Source organism: Euprymna scolopes, chromosome 45, assembly GCF_053919585.1.
Source record: "Euprymna scolopes isolate OS-2025 chromosome 45, ASM5391958v1, whole genome shotgun sequence".
Taxonomy (NCBI): Eukaryota; Metazoa; Mollusca; class Cephalopoda; order Sepiida; family Sepiolidae; genus Euprymna; species Euprymna scolopes.
This window is the reverse complement of record NC_136526.1, coordinates 47143381-47159675: the sequence shown is the minus strand read 5'-3', so window position 1 is coordinate 47159675 and position 16295 is coordinate 47143381. Positions and strand designations below refer to the sequence as shown.

Below are 16295 nucleotides of genomic sequence, written 5' to 3'. Positions count from 1 at the left end.
GTAGTTTTGGAAAAATACCTCTGGAGTAATGGTGTTATTGTAGTGATTAATCCCTACGAAATCACAATTAAGTATTATTTATTGATAATTTTCTATAAACTTTAATTGCTACACACCTTCATTGATTATGTTATCTTTTTGTTTGGAAAAAGTACAAAAATTATGAAGCAAAAATGGTTTACTGCAGACAAATTAAGCGTTCTGATCTTGCATCATTATTACCATTTCAACCAGTTAAGACAAATCTATTTATATATAAAAAGCACTATGTCAGTGAGTTCGTTCCATATGGACTTCGAAACGCCTTTTATTGAAATTTCACGCAAATACACTTATATGTTAGGCAGTGCTCTTAGATAGGTTTTATATCCAAATGCTCTTGATAAGTAGCCAAAATCGATAATTGTATTAGAATGCTCTTGATAAGTAGCCAAAATCGATAATTGTATTAGAATGCTCTTGATAAGTAGCCAAAATCGATAATTGTATTAGAATGCTCTTGATAAGTAGCAAAAGTCGATAATTGTATTAGAATGCTCTTGATAAGTAGCCAAAATCGAGAATTGCATTAGAATGCTGTTGATAAGTAGCCAAAATCGATAATTGTATTAGAATGCTCTTGATAAGTAGCCAAAATCGATAATTGTATTAGAATGCTCTTGATAAGTAGCCAAAATCGATAATTGTATTAGAATGCTCTTGATAAGTAGCAAAAGTCGATAATTAGAATGCTCTTTATAAGTAGCCAAAATCGATAATTGTATTAGAATGCTCTTGATAAGTAGCCAAAATCGATAATTGTATTAGAATGCTCTTGATAAGTAGCCAAAATCGATAATTGTATTAGAATGCTTGATAAGTAGCCAAAATCGATAATTGTATTAGAATGCTCTTGATAAGTAGCAAAAGTCGATAATTGTATTAGAATGCTCTTGATAAGAAGCCAAAATCGATAATTGTATTAGAATGCTCTTGATAAGTAGCCAAAATCGATAATTGTATTAGAATGCTCTTGATAAGTAGCCAAAATCGATAATTGTATTAGAATGCTCTTGATAAGTAGCCAAAATCGATAATTGTATTAGAATGCTCTTGATAAGTAGCCAAAATCAATAATTGTATCAGAATGCTCTTGATAAGTAGCCAAAATCGATCATTGTATTAGAATGCTCTTGATAAGTAGCCAAAATCGATAATTGTATTAGAATGCTCTTGATAAGTAGCAAAAATCGATAATTGTATTAGAATGCTCTTGATAAGTAGCAAAAGTCGATAATTAGAATGCTCTTGATAAGTAGCCAAAATCGATAATTGTATTAGAATGCTCTTGATAAGTAGCCAAAATCGATAATTGTATTAGAATGCTCTTGATAAGTAGCCAAAATCAATAATTGTATCAGAATGCTCTTGATAAGTAGCCAAAATCGATCATTGTATTAGAATGCTCTTGATAAGTAGCAAAAATCGATAATTGTATTAGAATGCTCTTGATAAGTAGCAAAAGTCGATAATTAGAATGCTCTTGATAAGTAGCCAAAATCGATAATTGTATTAGAATGCTCTTGATAAGTAGCCAAAATCGATAATTGTATTAGAATGCTCTTGATAAGTAGCCAAAATCAATAATTGTATCAGAATGCTCTTGATAAGTAGCCAAAATCGATAATTGTATTAGAATGCTCTTGATAAGTAGCCAAAATCGATAATTGTATTAAAATGCTCTTGATAAGTAGCAAAAATCGATAATTGTATTAGAATGCTCTTGATAAGTAGCCAAAAGTCGATAATTAGAATGCTCTTGATAAGTAGCCAAAATCGATAATTGTATTAGAATGCTCTTGATAAGTAGCCAAAATCGATAATTGTATTAGAATGCTCTTGATAAGTAGCCAAAATCGATAATTGTATTAGAATGCTCTTGATAAGTAGCAAAAATCGATAATTGAAAAAAAAATCTGATTAAAGAAGGAACAATTTGATTTCGATCAAAGTTAATGCTCTGATACAGCCTGACATAAAAACTGCATTTTAAAAGTTATATCATCACATAAGCAGAAAGGTCCGACATAAAATCAACAGTAGATTATTTGATAAGACAGAGGCATATTTGAAACAAATGGTTCTGTTTATAGCACACTTGAATTATATTTAACTTTTGCATTTTTAAACTTAAATTCAAGCCATTATACAAAAATAATTTTATTAAATAAACAATAGGTTCTTTACAGTGCAATGTAGACTACAATGTATTGGGGTTTTTCACTGTATGGCAGTATATACAGCTTCTTCTTGGTGCATCGTGGTAAGTCCCTGGCTAGAGCAGGCAATCAATCAATTTGATTGAAAAATTGTCAATTCCATTGATTTCGATTACAATTAAAAGTACTGGCAGTGTGAAACATTCGTTGATCATAATTCATCCCCGGGCATCGTCAGGTCTTCCTGCTAGTATTATATAAAACAACGGAAGCACTTATCTTATGAGTTCGATTTATTCAGCTATATTTTTATTATCTTATCACAAAGTGTTTTATAAATATTTTAATTCCACTTGGCATACATTATTTATCAAATAAAACATTTACTAAAACATTTTAATAATTTTTAATAAAACTATGTTTCTGGATTTTAAGATGAGTATTGAATGAATACCACAACACTTCATTCGCTGCACCTTATAAGAAAGGTAAATACAATCAGATCAGCCCAGTTGATTCTTAGAAAAAGTGTAATGGACAAAGAGAAATATAATACAGATATAAAAAGGTTGTAAAGTTCAATCAGGGTTATAATCAGAATTCGGTTCTGGGGTTCGGAAGGAGTGAGTCACTCTCTCAACAACAGCACGTTTCTGCCCTCTTCTTTTCCAATCGACCACACCTGGCCTCTAGCCACCAATGTCACCGCAGAATACAAAATTCTTTTCAAGAGAAGATGTTCACGACTCTTTTCTCTCTGCTCCCCCAGGGAACTTTTCCCTGCTTTTATATCCTCGTATCTAGAAAAAAAAGGAAGAGACAGGGGAAAAAATAGCTTCTCCCATCATGTTCTGCCTTCCCAAAATGCCCTTCGCATATACAAATGCGCTGGCCATTCTTTCCTTCTTCTTTCCCAAAGAGTGATGCAGATACGCCCGATACGTTTCTTTTTTTTCTTCTTCTTTTCTAACCATATACCCCACACTAAGTAGGCAATATTTACGATACATGTGCAAAATTCAAATTTAAAATAATAACATAACACAGAAAAAAACTGCTCACCAATTGTGTGTATTTACTTGCGATTACAATAATTGTATCAATTCAAAAATGCAAATCATCAAATTCTATCAAAATCCTCTTATGCATATATTAATGCTATTTTTCAAACTTGAACCCATGGAAAATGAAGTTCAATTTTCTTTTTTTGAAAGTTTATAATGCTGGGTATGGGGCAGCCAAATCAGCTGCCAACATTCCCCTGCTTTTTATTGAAACCAATCGAGAGTTCTTTTTAGTATCCTCGTTATTCCCTTAAGTGCAATTGTCTGGATCTCTTTTGCACTTGGTTCACCAGGAATATTAGTTAGGTAGGACTTCAGGTTCTTCTTCATAAGCCCTGTGGCACCTATAATAACTGGTATGATTGATATCTCCCTAAGATTCCAGTTTCTTTTCATATCATATATGAGACCTTGATATTTGGTCTGTTTCTCCCTTTCAGCTTTGTTCAGACCTACATCATTAGGGATACTCACTTCAACCAAGGTTGCAACTCTCTCTGACTTATTCCATATAATTATGTAAGGTTCCACAGCAGCATTTTCAATATAGGTGGCTGTAGGGATTACATGGGCGTAATATATGATTATATATATATATATATATATATATATATATATATATATATATATATATATATATATATCGTTCAACAGTTGGACAGATTCCAGAATAACAAAAAACCTGGACTTGATAACTTATCTAATTTCTGGTTTAAAAACTTACAACACACCATATTCATTATAGCAGTCGCTTCACTTGACTGATGAAGGACAAGTTCAACTCCTTTTTGTTTTATTTTACTTCAGTCGAAGTTCTCAGAAATCAAGGGACCCACGACCTGGGGTTAACACTTGAACACTATATGAGCTACATAGATATTTGGATGTTCCATTAAAGTTCTTTATCTCTCAAACACTGAGTAAAGAAATTGAGAACATAATTTTCCTCTCCCCAATTAACCGTTTTCATACGCTGTAGTATATCTTTTGTTTTGGTCTCTTGGTCTTACTGGATTCCAGAACAAGAACTTATCTAGTATAGTGGAGTATTCAGCTTCGTGCTATTACTTGAGGTAACATCACTTGTAGAAGGTGCATTATTCCTCGGAAAAGCTAATGTGGGTTAACCATAGTGAGAAGATCTTATTTGGGCAGCGAATACTATGTGATTTTGAATATTTAGTTAGGGTTTACTTCTAGGGAAAAGTATCCTCATGCCAGGTTGTTCCAGCAAACCCGTGTACACAGAAACCTTAGACACGGGAGGATGAGTGTCTAGTAGGCATTGAAGTTCTCTCTAGCTCAATAATGTGCATGCAAATATGCTTAGACAAGTCCCCATGCCATGGTTGTGTGCCACATATTTAAATTTACGGTCATGGTCTTGTAGATTACTAGATAAATATTATATAGATTACGACACTGCAGTAGATCATATGCAATTTGGTAATCAATCTGATTCTATCTCCTCTGATCTTGAGCATGTGGTACAATGGGGAAAAAGTGGCTGGTTACTTTTAATGCATCTAAAACCAAACTTCTGTCTTTACATCATCAGCGTTCTGATCCCCATCTGGCATCAACTAAAATGAATGACTCTCATCTTAAGGAGGCTCAATGTTATGACAAGCTCCTGGGATTGACTGTTACTCCTGATCTGAAATGGAACACATACATCAAATCTGTTGCCAAGGATGCTGGGAAAATGGTGGGATTCTTCTATCGATCCAGTAGATATCTGACTGCTAATGCAATTCTTTACCTACATAAGAGCCAGGTACGTCCAAGGATAAAATACTCTTGCCAAATCTGGGCAGGAACTGCTAGAAATATCTTATCCTGCCTTGACAGAGTTCAAAACAGACTTTGTAGCCTAGTGGGGGGTAATCTCTTTTCTCTTCCCTGCAACCTATATCTCACAGAAGAGACGTAGCGAGCCTGTCTCTGCTTTATCATTATTTTCATGGCAAGTGCTCGTCTGAGCTCCAAGCTATAGTCCCCCTCACCAAACTTTCATGAGAAACACTCTTCTAGCTAAAAACTATCAATAATTTCCCTCACTTTTTATCTGTGCCTAAACCTAATTGTAGATTCCATGAACAAAGCTTCTTTCTTAGAACTGCACACCTGTGAAACTCCCTTCTTTTTGCCTGCTTTCCAACTGACTATAATATGGGTGTCTTCAAGTCCAATGTAAACAAGTTCTTGATGAACCGTTCCCCTTAAATAATTCAATTTACCAAATTTCCAGTACTAACAATTGTTATATTGTCCCATTGACCACTGTACGCTTATTAACCCTTATCCTTGAGTTGCCTCCAGGCCTTGATAGGTGGGTATTCCTTTGTAAAAAAAAACAAAAAAGATCCAAGCCATGCTGAGGTTCCTCTTCCTCTTTCTAGTCCTCAAAAATGGTCTTATTAATCAACAACTGGTTCTTGGTGCCTAAACAGTTCCTCCTGTATGTTGCTTTTGTTAATGTAAGCTTCAGATCAGAGGTGTTTATGGATGCTGTCTGCAACCAGGACAGTGAAAAGTTTGTACGTCATAGTGAGAATGTACACGAGTTTGTATTACTAGAGTGTTGAATTTCACTCATTTTGGGTTTGAGGGTTGTCACTTGTGTGCGATTGCATGTGACGTTTAAGATTAGAACTAATTGAAAATGCATTTCCACAAACTGGACAAGAATATGGTTTTTCACCTGTGTGTGTCCGTGAGTGACGCTTAAGATTTGATCTAATTGAAAATGCAACTCCACAAACTTGACAAGAATATGGTTTTTCAGCTGTGTGTATACGCATGTGACGTTTTCGAGTTGATCTATCTGAAAACGCAGTATCACAAATCTGACAGGAAAATGGTTTTTCACCCACATGTATTCGAATGTGGCGTTTCAGATGAGCTTTACATGAACATGAATATCCACAAATTTCACAGGAATATGGTTTTTCTCCAGTGTGTATTTGCATGTGTGCTTTTAGGTTAGCATGCTGGGAAAATGTACTTTTGCAAACTTCACATGAATGAGGTCTAATGCCAGTGTGTTTCTGGAAATGTGCCTTCCATTGTGCAAGCAAGGAGAATGTACTTCCACAAATTTCACAAGAATATGGTTTCTCTCCTGTATGTATTCGCAGGTGTACTTTCAGATAAGAACTCTGTGAGAATTTAACTCCACAAACTTGACAAGAATATGGTTTTTCATCTGTGTGCGTTTGGACGTGGCTTTCCAGATTGGCTTTCCGTGAGAATGAAAATCCACAAATTTTACAAGAATATGGTTTCTCTCCTGTATGCGTTCGCATATGGTTATTCAAGTGACTTCTCTGAGAAAATGAATTTCCACAAATTTCACAAGAATATGGCCTCTCACCGGTGTGTATTCGCATGTGATTCTTTAGAGTCGAATGCTGAGAAAATGCATTTTTACAAACTTTGCAAGAATAAGGTTTAACACCTGTGTGTTTCTGAATATGAATTCGCCATTGAGCATATATCGAAAATGCAGTTCCGCATAATGTACAAGAATATGGTTTCTCACCTGTGTGTATTCGCGTATGAATTTTCAGATGGACCTTCTGTGAAAAGGCAGACCCACAGACTTGACAAGAAAATGGCTTCTCACCTGTGTGTACTCTCATGTGACTTTTTAGTTTAGCTCGAAATGAAAATGCACGTCCACAAACTTGACATGAATATGGTTTCTCGTTTTTGTCCTTTTCAATTTTATTTTTATTTTGTTTCAATTGGGGATGGGGCATCTTTTCAGGTGCCATACATTCACCTGCCATCTCACTTTTTTTTTCAATTTACTTATGAGTTTGTTTAGGACATTCACCTGCTATCTCATATATTCCAATCGAGAGATCTTTTTATGATTCCGTCTCTTAAGGGCAATTGTTTGAATCTCTTTTGCACCTGGCTCAGTGGGTACATTTTTCAAGTCATGTTTGAAATTCTTTATCATAAGTTAAGTTCCTAACCTGTATCTTCTATTTGCAAATGATGAATCATCTGTGTCTATTTTCAAATGATTACTCTGGAGATATGGTTTCCCACCTGTGGGTATTATATTTAAGTTTTGAGATTGACACCCTGTGAATAGGAATTCTTGAAAAAAAATCACTGAAAAATATAGATCATAAAATTTCACAAACACTTTTTTATTTTTTAAATTTTCTTCCTTAGAAGATTGTAATGTTGGGTATGGGGCAGCCAAACCAGCTGCCAACATTGCCCTGATTTTTATTGAAACAAGCCGGGAGTTCTTTTTAGTATCTCCGTTGTTCTCTTAAGTGCAATTGTCTGAATCCATTTTGCACTTGCTTCACCAGGAATATCAGTTAGGTAGGACTTCAGGTTCTTGTTCATAAGCCCTGTGGCATCTGTATACATTTTCTTGTGATTTTTCTTATTGAGCATTTAGTATAAATACAGTCTCACATTTTTTTTATATTAACTCAGTTTGGTCAAAAATTGTTGTATAAATACTTCGTTTCATTTTACTACAGTCATAGATCTAAAATTTCAAAGGATCCTCTTCCTTGGTCAAACACGAAATTTCAATAAACTTATTAACTTGTGTGTATTTATTTTTTATTTAAAAATAAATTTTAATATTGTGTGTATTGTAAGTAAATTCTTCAAATGAACATGCGTGTATGCATATATGTCTTATCAAAAGATATGAAGAGAATATAAATTTGAACACTTAATGCAAATTACAATATGCATCTATACGGCTTCCCATACATGATTTATTTGTAAATAAAGTTCAATTTACAGAAATAAAATGGCAGTTATCATTGATGCAGAGTTTCTGGATTGTGTAATAAAATACAAGTTATCCTTTCATGTAATGTCAGTCTGGAAATAAAGAAAAGATGTTATCAACAAATTTAAACATACTTTGTATTTTTATTCTGAATTATTAAGATGACAATTTGCATTATTCTGATCATTCAAACTACTGTTCTCATCTTGTGAATGTTTTGCCCAATGTTTGAGTGATGTAACTGCCTGTAAATTCAAATGAACCTTCTCACTGAACTCAGGAATCTTATGGTAGACTGTGGAATCTCCATAGAATTTCAAACAGAATTCTTTATTAAATCTATGGAGCTAGCATCTTGATCTGACAGTCATGGTTGTAAGTCTTAAATAAAATTATGCAAATCAACAAATTTAAATATACTTTGTATTTTGATTCTGAATTTTTGAGACAACAATTATTTTGTTTTTCTGACTATTGTTCTCATCTCGTGAAGGTTTTAGCCAATGTTTCTAGTAACTTCCTGTAAATTCAAGTGTTCCTTGTCATTGAACTCGGGAAACTTTATGTTAGACTGTGGAATCTACATAGAATTTCAAACAGAATTCTTTATTTCATCTACGGAGCTAGAATCTTGATCTGTCAGTCATGGTCGTAAATCTTAAATAAATTGCAATGGTATACCCAGTATCATCTGCACTGATGATCCGTCACATAAGAAGATAAAGGTTGGCGGTTCAATACTCAGCATGGGTAACTGAAGAGTACTATTGCAAAATACTTTGGACATCTATGCAAATAACAATTATGCTGAGAACATCTCACAACGAGAACAAATAATTTAATATACTTCATATTTTTTCCTTATCAGTTTCATTAAAATTTTTTCTTATCTATGTTCGGAAATTTTGATAGTAGTTTTCAACAAAATCCTGAATTCATCTTATTTTACTCTTTCTGGATTTTTAAAAGAGGATTGGTTATTCGGATTATTTGGATGCTATGGATTACTGATCTCATCTTGAGTGTCATTTTCACGTTTCGGTTCGATGTAATATGTTCCACTCAGGAATCTGCAGAGTAATAATATATATATATATATATATATATATATATATATATATATATATATATATATATGTATATATGATGATTGCAATGTCTTGTCAAACGAGTGCCACTCCCTCAGACATTTAAAATCCATGATTCCAAATGTCTGAGGGAATATCTATACAAATATGATGTTACAGAGTCTTAGCTTTGTACGACAGCTAAGTCTCTCTCTCGGTTCAAAATGTTGAGATCCAGCAACAAGCAAGAGCAAGATAGCCAGCAACAAATTAAACTGCAGACCAGCTTAATGCGGGCACTGGTCTTCCGCTGTATGGTTTTTTAAATCAGAGATTTGCTTCTCCTAGAAAGGTTGCCTTCACCACGGCTTACGGGAGCCCTCTCTACCCCAATACACATATATACACACACACACACACACAAATATACACGGTGCTAGTTGGCCATTGACCCAGAAAAAGAGTTCATTCGCCCTTTGTCATATATATATGGATAACTGATGGAACAAGAACATGCTACCGCCATGAAGTAAATAAAAGGTTCCGTTTGAAATTCTGTCCAGATTCCAGAGTTCAGCAAAATACACCTGTGGAAGGTCAAAGGTTACATCAATCGAAACATTGTGAAAATGACACTCAAGATGAGAACAGTAGTCTGAAGACTTCAAATATTACTATTTTACTCTATACGAAAAAAAAAGCAAAAACAACAAAAAAATTTGTATTTAGGGCAGATCCATAACGTAAAGAAAATATTGTACTTCAAATAAATTCATTTAGTTTTATTTTTATAAAGAAAATTATTCTAAGAGGATTTGAGTTTTCAATGTTCGCATGTAAAAAAAAAAAATGGTCTTTCAAATTTTGCAAGTCTGCAAGTTTGAATTATTAAGTTCTCTCCCTTGTTATCAGCTTGTTTTTAACATTGCATTGCAACAGTAGACATCACTGTTTACTTAGCTTTTTTTTTTTTTTTTACACAGTGATCACCACTTATCAAGGCCCGGAAGCCACTCAGGGATAAGGGTTATTGCAAGTACATTACGTTAGTGTGGAGATTTGATGAAGTGTTTACTTAAGGGGGCGGTTCATTAGGAATTTGTTAACATTGGACTTGAAGACATCCAAGTTGTAGTTCGGAGGGAAGCAGGCAGACGGAACAGAGTTCCACAGGCGTGCAGTTCTAAGAAAGAAGCTTTGTTCATGGAATCCGCGTTTTGATTTAGGCACAGATATAGAGCGGGGGAAATTTTTCACAGTGGATTCAGCTAGACGGGTGTTTTTTGTGAAAGATTGGCGAGGGGGACCAGGGATTGGAGTTCAGACGAGCACCTGCCATGAAAATAACGATAAAACAAGGATAGGCTCGCAACGTCTCTTCTGTGGGAGAGGGGTTGCAGGGTAGAGAAAAGGGCATCCCCCACTAAGCCACGAAGTCTATTTTGTACTCTGTCAAGGCATGATAGGCCGTTTTTGGCAGCTCCTGCCCAGATATGGCAACAGTATTCCATCCTCGGACGTACTTGGCTTTTATATAGATAGAGAATTGCATCAGTAGTGAGATATCTTCTGGAGCGGTAGAAGGATCCCACCGTCTTTCCAGTGACCTTGGCAACAGACTTGATGTACATGTTCCATTTCAGAATAAAACCACTTGATCAATTTGTGATTTTTATGTACAATATTTTCCTTTCTGTCATGAGCACATACAGACTTTTTTCTTTACTTTAGTTGTTTTTTTTTTTTTTAATGTGGAGTGAATTCTAGACAAGAATACTTTCAAAAGATACAAATCATGAAAAATATAAAATATGGCTTTGATCCTGCAGGAAAAATGTAATGGTATTAAATATGTGTGATAGTTGGAAACTGTATTGAACATAAGGCTGATTTTTTCCTCAATATTTCGATATGAGTTGTCACTCTTTATTTTCACCAAATTTCATCATGCCCGACGAAACACTATGGCTTTCTTAGTCGTAAAATTTGATGTTCTTGAATAAAAATTAACTACGTGACCAAATTACATATTTTTTGGAATATGACATATTTGTTCAGTAATGAGTACATAAATCATACAGATCTTTTTTCTTTTTTTTTCTTTTACGTTTAATTGCTGCCGTAAGAGCCAATTTATAATAAGCAATGAAATTTCTTAAATATCTTTCGCTTATTTCCGAGAAGGATATTCGTAATTAAAAAGGAATACTGACATTATGATTGTGGTACATCGAAAGATTAGTTATTTCTTTTTATTAAAGAAAAATAAAATCAGAGAAAGATGTGGGGGTACTTTTCCAGTTTTACCTCAATATATAAAAACAAAAAAATTGCACAAAAACTTTGTTTATAGCTGTTGGATGAAAATGGCTGATGAGAAATTTCGCTGTTAAAATCTGTTTTCTTTTCATTTAAAATACTTACCAAATCTGCATAATAGGGCTGTGACAACAGCATATTCTTTCCATTGTTTTGACTCTTGAGTATATATCCGTTAATATCTTATATATTTTTATATAGACAGATGTGGTTCTCGGTTGATTAAGTGTATCTGTGTCGGATATATACCCGAGAGTCAAAAGAATATAAAGAATATGCTGTTGTCACAGTCCTACTAATTAAATACCGTTTCAAGCGTGATTGTGAAATCGTGCAGATGGAAAGGAATTATCTGTATTCAAGAATGACATTGTTTTGTTCTATTTGGTGTCGCACTAGGTGTATCAGAATTTTGGGGAAATTTTTGACACCCCTAACACGAAACTGTGAATAAAATATTTAAAAAAAAACTCGTAATTTCTCTTTTAAAAGTAGGTTGTTTATTTTCTTTATGGATTATACTTCCAAAATAAACTATTAAAAAACAGTAATGAAATCAACTAAATTTTACGAGTTCAGTATTTTTCAATTTTTAAACTTAAAAAATCTATCAAAATTTTTCTATTGATTCAATTTTTACGATATTTTCAGGGTCAATGTGAAATTTTATGCTCTTTCCAATAACCCGAATATAATATTTTAGACAAAAGTTTTTTTTTTAATTCACGCCCCCCCCACTTTGAAATGTCTATTAAACAGTAAATAATTAATTTACTCACCAAAGTTTTATATATCACAGATTGAAGATAAAAGATCAATAAATAATATATTCAAATTTAAAACAAAGAAAAGGTGTTGACATTTACCTGTAAAGTCCGAAGTCTAAAACCTTTTTTTTTAAACCACGTTGTTTATTTTAAATGAAACCTTGGTCCTTGCTCCTTTAATTGAAAAAAAAAATAGGGTTTGAATTACATTTTTCGAGTAGTTATAAGCTTGGAAAGACAAGGGGTCGAATTATTCACTATATTTCACGCATTAGTAAGGTCAGTTTCTGACACACCTAGCGTTGCACATAAGTAATAGAAATGAGAATACAGTAATTTATTTAAAAAGGGTAGATCCAGTATCTGAATTACATTTTGTTTCAACATAGTAGAGCAAGAGAGGGGATGAATTAGGCGAAAGATACAAAAAGGTTGACGGGAAAAGAGGGTAAAACGAGGACAGAAAAGGAGAGAAACATAAATGGATGGCTAAAGAGAAAGGGAGAGATCAATATCTTAATATAAAGATATTACACGAAATTTCACCTTTTGACCCTGAGAAATGCCAGCTACTCCTGTTTGTACATGATAAAACGTTTTGGTCATTGGTCATTTTTTTTTTGTCTTGTTTTGAGTACAATTTATTTATTTATTTATTGATTTTATCTATTTTTGCACATTGTTTTTTAAAAACTTCTGCTTGAAACATGAAGATAGACAATTGAAGAAGTTCTTACGAAAGGGTAAATACTGTAAAAAAAAAAAAAAAAGAAAGAAAAGTTTGTTTGCAAAGCAAAATAAACGTCATATGTTTCCCAATAGTGACTGTTCAAAATTATTTATAAATATTAACGAACATTATTCATTTGTTACGAAATTTTGGTGCTTTATGCACTTATGTTACCATGCTATTTTTTAAATTGTATTTTCAAATTAAATTCGAGTTGAAGAAGGGCAAAATAAACTAGTAAGGATTTAAAAAAAATTTTTTTCATTGTATAAAAATAATGAAATTGCGAGATGAAAATCTTGTTTACATAATTGTGCTTTAAAAATAACGTTTTCATGTAGTAGGCACCCCGAACGTGAAAACATACCTGTGTTTAATAAACCTAGCAAAATTCAACTAATTGTCAGATTTTCGTGAACTTTTCGATACTTATCCATTTTAGAATGAAATTACACATAAAATGCAGTTTCCACAAAATATACGAGGGGAATTTTTTTTTTTAGTGCGTGCCCCCCCCCACATTAATTTTTTCGAAATTTGAACAAAATATATTAAAATCTATCGACATGTCTATTTATTATGAAACATAAGAGTTCGAATAAGTAACAAAAATATATTTTTAAATTTAAATACACGTATTGAACAAAAAAAAATACCTTGAAGTTGCAATGAAAAAAATGTTATCAATTTAATATTATGTTGTTTTTTGTTTTTTTTTAAAAACGTTTTTTTCTAATTAATATGTACTATAATCAGTTGCTTCCTAAAAATTAATTAATTTTTAAAAGATTAAGACGATTAAAATCCCATTATTTCAAAATGTTCCATTACAACATAGATTTTTTATAAATTGTGTTAAAAAAATTTTTTTTTAATATTAAGTTTTAATATAAACATGACTCTTGACAGCTATGTTATCGTCAAATTAAAACCGATTAAAAAATATTATTGCACAAATATTAGACATTTTATATACCACCCTCATATTTTGTTTGTCTCTTTTTACCGAACAAAAGTATGGAAGCCGGTAGTTAACCAAATGAACACTCGTAAAACCGTATTTGATATTTAATATACAAATGTCTATCATATTATTAATCATTAATCATAGGGACCTCTGAAGTATTTCCCTCATTGACTCCTCGTAACGCTCTCAGTCGGCGTCGCACGCAGTCGCACACTACTCTCTTAAATCTAAAATAAGCCTAAAATAATTTAGTTAATGATTCAGATTCCTCCTTGACAGCCAATATTTCCACACTATTGGCAAACTTCTTGCTTGAACGACTGCCACACAGAATTTCATTGCCCCCCCCCCCCCATCATCATCACATCGAGTTCCGGTAAGTAAAAATTGCCACGCCTTTGTTTTTGATCACTTTTTCGTAGTAATACGTAGTAATCACTTTTTCGTAGTAATAAAACAAACCCAGTTTTGCATTTAACATTTAACTGAATATAATTTGTTAAAAAAAACAAACAAACAATAACAACAACAACAACAACAACAACAAAAAAAAAAAAAAGAAAGTATCCTTACCTTGTTGGCACAAAGTGCAGATCTAAGCAATTGGATTGCTCACAAAAGACGACGAATTTACTGGAATCGAACGAAAAACAGTTTTCATTCATAGAGTCTTTGTCTCAAACGAATTCTTGTTTACGCCAAAACTGACCATTTCTGAAACCTTCAATATAACTTTTTCATCCTTTTCATTAATTATTTCTATTTTACCCCGCATATTTTTTAATGAATTATTCTATTGTTAATATAAATCATATACTCGTTTTATTTTGTCTTGTAATCATTATAAACTAAGGGTCTAATTTTGTTTCGGTGGTTTTTATAAACGTGACGTGACTTAGTCAAGAGTAGATACGAAAATATGGACAGTGAAACTAAAACGAAACTGATGATCTTTATAAAAAAATAAATAAATAAATAAATAAATAAATAAAAGATATTACGGTGCCAAAAAGTAAGATTTTATCCATCGTACGTTACAATAAATGTTTAATTGAATTTTAAACATTCAAAATCTAATCTAGTGTTTAAAATTCAACTAAAGGTATAGTGAAACGAACAATTAAATCAAAAGTTTTGGGTAGCATATTTCTTTTTTTTTTCCTTTTTTTTTCCTTTTTTTTCCTTTTTTTTCTTTTTTTTTCCTTTGTTTTTTCTTCAGTTTCATTTCCTTTCGATTTCACTGTCCTTTATTTATTTTTTTTATTTTTTTTTGTTGTTGTTTCTGTCCGTAATTTTTGTTATTTTTTATTCATTTATTTTTTATTGTTTCTGTCCATTATTTTTAATAACTGTCGATAGACCCTTAGTTTTTAAAAACAATAGAAATATTGCATAACAAACGAATGTTAAAAATCATGAAGTAAAGTAGAATTATTAAGTGAGAGTTATGAAAAAGTCAGTAAATAATAATAATAATAATAATAATAATAATAATAATAATAATGAAAGAGAGAATTGGAAAGGAATACCTCAGGAGAACAAGAAAACTTCTAGAAACTAAATTATATAGCAGAAACATAATAAAAGGTATAAATATAGGCACCGCCAAAACTGGGGGGGCAGGTAAGTACTTTTTGACGGACCGTCTTTTTAAAAATCTACCAAAAATCAGGTAATTATCCGATCAATACGAAATTTTCAGCGATTATTAAGAGAAGAATGAACTTTATAACAGTGTACTTATTTTTCATAAACGATATTTATATATATATATTTTTTTGCTTACAAAACCCCCCCTTGTTTTGAAGTGGGAACAAATATGCTTAAAATAATCATCTGAAACTGAAATCAACATATTGTGTTGTTGTAAGGGACAGAATTATAGATTAAAAAAAAAAAAAAAAAAAAATTGTTGGCATACCTTATTTTGACGTCTGAATATCAGAACTTCGATTGTGTTTAATTATCCCGCTTTTGAGTTTTGAAGTGTGAAATTTGGTGAATATGTTAAGTAAAATAATTAATTTAAGTTAAGCAAAACAAAAAAAAAATTTTTTTTATATTTATACGAAAAAAGCTATTTTAAAATTTTTGATAAATAAATTAACAATTTTTTTTTAGCGAGCCGAATAATGCATGGCCATTATTAAACAGGGCATGCTTTGAATAATCGATACCAAAAAAAAAAATTCGATAAATATTGTGCCCTTTGTGTTAAAAATAGCATCATTTTTTTCGATCCCGTTTGAAAACGTTTGCCGCCTTTCGACTACGGTGGACCAAACGCGCTGAAATAATTTTTTTTTATTCTGCTTTAAATTGCCCCCCCCCCATTTTGGGGAGCCTGGCCCCCACACACATACACATTAAAAACCAAACGCATACAAATGGTCACCCATCTGGTAC

At 32.4% G+C, this 16295-nt stretch overlaps 1 protein-coding gene across 1 annotated transcript; it reads right to left on the bottom strand.

Annotated features, from left to right (window-relative positions):
• Window positions 1-3248: 3248 nt before the first annotated feature.
• LOC145269525 (uncharacterized) lies at window positions 3249-15470 on the bottom strand. Its single transcript, XM_080125278.1, has 2 exons — window positions 14463-15470; window positions 3249-8131 (listed from the first exon to the last, which is right to left on the bottom strand). Exon 2 carries the CDS (start codon window positions 7054-7056, stop codon window positions 5854-5856), a length of 1203 nt encoding a protein of 400 aa, XP_079981404.1. The 5' UTR covers window positions 7057-8131; window positions 14463-15470; the 3' UTR covers window positions 3249-5853.
• Window positions 15471-16295: the final 825 nt, after the last annotated feature.

Coding starts and splice junctions, on each gene's coding strand:
- LOC145269525 (XM_080125278.1), bottom strand. CDS start 7,056: ATGGCAGGTGAATGTATGGCACCTGAAAAGATGCCCCATCCCCAATTG.